This window comes from Ipomoea nil, unplaced genomic scaffold, assembly GCF_001879475.1.
Source record: "Ipomoea nil cultivar Tokyo-kokei standard unplaced genomic scaffold, Asagao_1.1 scaffold2826, whole genome shotgun sequence".
Classification (NCBI taxonomy): domain Eukaryota; kingdom Viridiplantae; phylum Streptophyta; class Magnoliopsida; order Solanales; family Convolvulaceae; genus Ipomoea; species Ipomoea nil.
In genome coordinates this window covers 1,326,510-1,332,335 of record NW_017619254.1, presented here as the reverse complement: position 1 = coordinate 1,332,335, position 5,826 = coordinate 1,326,510, and the positions used below count along the sequence as shown (strand labels likewise).

The following is a 5,826-nucleotide window of genomic DNA, read 5'->3' as shown; positions in this document are numbered from 1 at the left end:
TGAAAATACTAGTTAATATAATAATATAATAATAAGCCAAACTTAAATACATGTGATAATAGGAAGTGCAATCCCATTAATATCATTACATTGGGAAAAATCTATACATAATACAATCTAAACATTTGAGTAGCACTACAACAAAGACAATCTGCGCCATTTGGGAACTAAAAAAAAATACAGCAGAAGTTTGTCAGGTGGCAATTTACGTCAGCTAAACAACACAGTAAAAGCAGACTCAAGTGGAGTCACAAAAAGTTTTAGATAGCAGCATCTTGGACACTAACTGTTGTGAGCTGCAATTTTTATTCTGAGATCATCCAAGTTAACAGAGCCCTGGATGCACAGTCCATGCTCATTGGCCAAATGCAACAAGCATATAAAGCACAAATGTGGTGATATATCATCAATAGATCCTGTGGCTCTACAGTCGTCTGGAAATGTTGCCAAGACTTGTTTGAAAGATACACTCTCGTCCTGCAGCTTTACATGTGATTGCAATTATGCTTTAGAGACTTACTGACTACTGACTAAAAGACCCAACGTAATATGTAATAAGAATGCTAAGTTGATCAGGCATGAAACGTGGGGCAGCCAAAGGGTAGCTGGAATCAGGAGCATTTTATAGGAATCGATGCAATGTCATAAGATCTTTTAACTAGTTCAGACAAGGTCCTCTAACCTCTAGATCAGTATTTTAAATCTTGCCTAATAGAAGTGTACATATGTGTTTTGGCCACGATTGAGGAGGGGGGGCGGGGGGGCGAGGCTAGTTGAATTTTTTATTGGTCAGACCACAAGGTGTCCTGAGTAGGCTCTATCTATAGGAGGCACCTTTAAGCCGGACCATACTCAGACTAATCCTGTTTGCACCAGGGCCCAGGCCAGCCCAATTAAGGGGCAAAATGCTGGCCATATTGGTTTCTCCATAGGTTGATTCCTGCCTAGTTGATGGGACATAAATAGATAGTAATGAGTGCTCTATACATATAATGGATGGTATGCCACACTATATCATCAGTTCAGCTAGTTTTCTACTTCCCTTTTTTTATTCCCTGCATTCATAGGTTGAGACCTAACTATCTTTATTGGCTAAAACTGAATCACATGACCATTATTGACTCAAGATTAGGGTTTGGATCAAGGGAAAACTAAATAAGTAGAACAAAATAATGTAACCAAGCTACAGAATCATTATGGGGCCACACGCATATTGCTAAATAAAATTATAAGTATTAACTAAAATTTAGAATATTTGATAAGTAAGAGAAGTATGGCATGCCTATTCCTTTTACTCAGCACAAAGTTCTTCAGTTATCATTAAACAATGGCTATCTAATTGAAGTAATTATGAGTTTACCTGGACTGATGTTTGATTTAATCCTTGTATTTGGTCCCAAAGTGTTTCCTTGAGCACCTGAACATCAACTTGTTTCGATGTTTTGTCATAATGAATGTCAATCTTGTTTACCTGCATTTTTGAAAAGGAAACAAAATGTAAGCATTCACCAATCCCAAGACAAAATAAAGATAGTAAATTCATATACTCCATACAATTTTATCATATTCACATAAGTCCAATGTTTTCCTCATTTCCCATAGAAATGATTTCTTTACATTAATTTCAACTCCCAAGAGATGCAACCAACATACATATTAACAGATAGAAATAAATAAGAATGCAAAATCTGCAATTTTATATGACCAGAACAATACAAGTTGGATGTGATTCAAGAGCCAAACACCAACCTGGCGAGGTTGAGAGACAAGTGTGCTCGGGTCCTCGACATCACTACAAACACTACCATCATCAAACGTCCCATCAAACCCACAATCATCATCCCAGGATGGCATTGTTCCACAATCATCTCTCAGTTGAGTCGCTTCCTCTGACCAGAAAGTCAGGTTCATCAGTTATCAAGCCACACAAAAATCTATTTCAAGACATTACACAAAGAATTTGACCTCACCAGTTTTTTTCCTTGATCTCCTCCCTAGGCACTATTTAAAAAAAAAACAAAAAAACAAAAGAAAAAAAAACAAAAACAAATCATCAAATGATGCATCATGCATTTAAAATATGAACAAGTTATTATTTCTAAGTTACATACCATTACATTAGGTAACAGAAATAGCTTAACAAGATCCTCTGGTTGATAATGGCAATCTTCTGGAAGTAATCTATTTGAAGGTGCTCTATTCACCGGCAGAAGTAGAGACTTGGGATTTTTTGGAGGATCAAAGATATGCGACAGATCTGTATCCAATGCTTTTGTGAAATCAATGTCACACTCTGCTTTTTTGCTCTTTGTTTTCTTGTTCTTTGGTGGTGATCCCTCTTCCTTGGCAGGTACATCTGAAAATGCAACTAAACCCCATATTAACACAAAATTGCAGCTTCCTATTTAATGTATACTTTTTTCATGTTCATTTTTTCTTTTCTGATCATAAGTTAGATACTCAATATATTTGCAAGGCTTGTCAAAGCTTACCTTTTACCTTTCGATACTTCCAATGATCTGGACCAGCCCACAAATTCTGTTTTGAAGAAAATCCCAAGCTTAAAAACAAGTAATCATCAACTTGGTCAGGTCTGCCATCCATCTCAGCATCACGATAGTTGAGAGGTTCACCATCCTGCAAAATAGTATGCAATGTAAACTGAATTTCATTTTGCTCTTCAGAGGACATTTGTAAAGAAATAGAAGTTTCTTGCGTGGCAACCAAATTTCTCTCATTCACCTCCTGTTGTCCAGGTTCACTTTGATCAACTTCATAAGTTGCTTGATCTGCAACTCTTATTTCATCATCATTGTCCATAGCCCAGGCTCCATAATTGTCATACACATCATTATCTGCCTCAGGGGCATGGTCAACAGTATCAAAATCTTGTTCTGATGAATTTTGTGCAGAAACATATGTTTCAGATAGTCTGCAAGCATCTTCATCAAATTGATGAATTATATGTCTAAGACTGGGTGATATTTCATCCTTCTTGGGCATATTTAATACCATTTCTTCTATGCAATCTGTATATGCAAATGAGGGAAAAGTTAAAACTATAAGATTGATATTTGATCAAAAGAAAAACAGTTCATTTCAGCATTCCACAAAAACGATAATTTCAGAACCCTCATTTGCTACATACCTTTAGCAAAAGATAAATCAATAACTTCTGATCCTCCAGATTGAACTGCAGTTGGTGTACATTTCCCAGGTACTTCCAATGAATCAAAAAGGACCCGACAGAGACCATAGACCCCTAAGTTATTCAATAGGAGACCCTTGGCACCACCTTCATCAAACTGAGCAGATGTCTGATGATAAAGAGGATCTACAGCAAAGGCAACTAGAGAACAAACAAATTTATTTATTATAAATGGAAAGGACAATTTTAACATAAAGTGAGACAGTACCTGATATTAATAATTTAAGAATATGGGAATGCACTCACCATCAAATTTCTTCACATTAAGAGCCTCAAATGATGACTCCAGTGTTGAAAGGGGCGATAACTGCATTTATGCACTTGTAGAACTTAAGAAATGACAACCCAATCTGTGTATATTAGAAGAGGGTGAAAAGTATAAACCTTTCTTGATTGTTCTTTCTTTGGATTGTCTCCTGACTGTTCATTATCAATATTGGCATCCTCCACAACAGGATCTGTGCATACAAATTAAATATTGAGAGTGTCAAGTAACTTGCACGTACATAACTTATTGAATGTACACACTGCCATTAACTAAAAAATAAGTTAAAAATGGGACAAATGAAAAATGTATGGATAGGCTCCGAGATGAAGTTCTTTATGCTGTTTGAAGACAACATCAACATGCTTGGAATAAACTACAGACTGGAAACAAATGGAATGTTTCGATCAAATTCAATTGACTGTTGAAGTTAAATAGAGTAGATGGTTAATTCATATTTTGATACCATGATAATGACAATATTTTCAATAAGAAAAACTGGTATTACCAAACTACTGCCACTCAATTATTTGTAATGAATCCCTCCACTCAATACCTCACTATGAATTCTCCTACCCAATTAGTTTTTTACATTCCCCATTTGGTGTACAAATAAAATACTTGTTACTCCATATGAAATGAAATGTGCAAGGGAAATATGATACCTTGTTCATTTTCTTGCCCAACCCGATTAATACCTCCAAGGACTTTGTATGCCTCAGAATGAACCGAATCCACCCTCATGGAGTAAATCTTAACTCCAGCTTCAAGAGTACAACTTGCCTACATTTCAAAAAATTGTGAACAGCATGAAATAGCATACATGCCAAAGCAACCCTGATGATATTATGTTTCTACGACTTTCTAACAATAAATTTTTTCAATTTTTCTAGGATTTTCATAGCCTAACTAGCTATTAAAAAAAAAAAAACGCACACACACACACACACACACAAAAAGAAATAAAAATTCTGCAAATTTTAGTCTAAGACATTAGGTAAAATGGCATATGACTCTTAAGGATTCATTGAAGTGAAACAACAAATCAACTCTTTTTGCTATTTTAACATTTCCAGTACAAGAGTAGTCATACAAATCCAAACACACCTTTTGAAAGTTAGTCTCGGCATCATTTTCTTCCTCTGCTTTAATAATATCGCGAAGATGGTCTATCAGACCCAGCTCCCAAGTATTCTTTTGATTAATTTTCTGCATCCAAAATAAATTCAAATATTCAAAACAAGTTTGCAGAGAGGCGACAAAAACAAATTAAAAAAATAAGTGTAGAGAAAGAAAGACAGACATTTTCGCTGGCAAGTTTGATGCAATTTTGGAAGAGTTCAAGGATTTGCATCTTGTCGAGACATGGACTGGCAGCCGGGGGAGGAGCAGCGGCGACTGGCTTGCGGCGGATGGCGGCTGCCCGAGCTGCGCGTGCCTGAGCGCGTTCGATGTTGTCGTCATTGGAGCCGAGGAAGAACGGGCTGGTGGGAGAGAACGGGGCTCTGAGCTTGGGGTTAGGGCTTAGGGTTTCCGCCATTCTTCTGCTTCCCTGAACTTAGGGCTAACACAACAATTATCAGAAACTTATGGGGGGAAGAAATTGAAATGGTGAAAATCCTCCGTATCTGCTTCAGATCTTGGGTTGTCTGGAGAGAAGCTCTGGAGAAAATGGAGTCGACAGTGTTTTCCCTCCTTTGAATTTCAAATTTGGTTCTCAAACCGGGCAATAGCCAACTCGGGGGACCATGACTTTGCGTAATCTTATTTAGACCCAACCATTTTTTAACAGTTACACATAACTCCCTAATGTTTTGAAGCGTACCCACATGTAACTTCAATTTACAAAAATCGAGAAAGTTTGAGCAAACCCATCAATGATTTTGGTTCAATTTTTTAGGATGACTAGCTGAGGTGGAGGAGAGAAAATAAATGAAATCTCAACATAAGGACCTGGGATAGATGTGGCCAGGCACGTTAATAAGGGTGAATGACTGACATAAGGGTGTGTTTGGAAACCTGGAAAATGAGTTCTGGAAATCATTTTCCAAGTTTCCAGTGTTTGGATGTGCTTGGAAAATCAAGTCAACGGAAATCATTTTCCGTTGACTTTGGAAAATAGGCTTGTTTTGGAGGAAAATGACTTCCTCTTTTTTTGGGGGAAGTCATTTTCCAACTTTTACACCAACATCACACCACCACCAACATCATCAACACCATACCACCATCACCACCACTATTGCCGCCGCCACCACCACTATACCCCCGCCACCATCACACCACCACCACAATCACCACCACCACCACCACCACCATACCACCGCCACCATCGCCGCCGCCACCACCACCACAT

At 37.6% G+C, this 5,826-nt stretch overlaps 1 protein-coding gene across 4 annotated transcripts; it reads right to left on the bottom strand.

Moving 5' to 3' along the window:
- LOC109158679 (condensin complex subunit 2) lies at window positions 1–5,226 on the bottom strand. Of its 4 annotated transcripts, none has more exons than XM_019306571.1 (13): window positions 4,777–5,226; window positions 4,581–4,682; window positions 4,139–4,256; window positions 3,593–3,666; window positions 3,455–3,515; window positions 3,149–3,349; window positions 2,743–3,029; window positions 2,493–2,637; window positions 2,112–2,368; window positions 1,971–2,001; window positions 1,750–1,889; window positions 1,361–1,471; window positions 1–483 (listed from the first exon to the last, which is right to left on the bottom strand). In XM_019306571.1, the coding sequence occupies exons 1-13, from the start codon at window positions 5,011–5,013 to the stop codon at window positions 283–285; spliced, it is 1,965 nt and encodes a 654-aa protein (XP_019162116.1). In that variant the 5' UTR covers window positions 5,014–5,226; the 3' UTR covers window positions 1–282. The 4 variants fall into 4 exon arrangements, with proteins under 4 accessions (XP_019162116.1, XP_019162117.1, XP_019162119.1 ...); XM_019306572.1 differs by having other exon boundaries at window positions 1–477; XM_019306574.1 differs by having other exon boundaries at window positions 2,112–2,356.
- Window positions 5,227–5,826: the final 600 nt, after the last annotated feature.

Bases quoted from the DNA above. Each gene is read 5' to 3' on its own strand.
- LOC109158679 (XM_019306571.1), bottom strand. From the start codon at position 5,013: ATGGCGGAAACCCTAAGCCCTAACCCCAAGCTCAGAGCCCCGTTCTCT. The intron at 3,350-3,454 runs GTGAGTGCATTC...TTTGTTCTCTAG, and splicing joins TAATGTGAAGAAATTTGATG to TTGCCTTTGCTGTAGATCCT. The intron at 484-1,360 runs GTAAACTCATAA...TCACATGTAAAG, and splicing joins TAAATCAAACATCAGTCCAG to CTGCAGGACGAGAGTGTATC.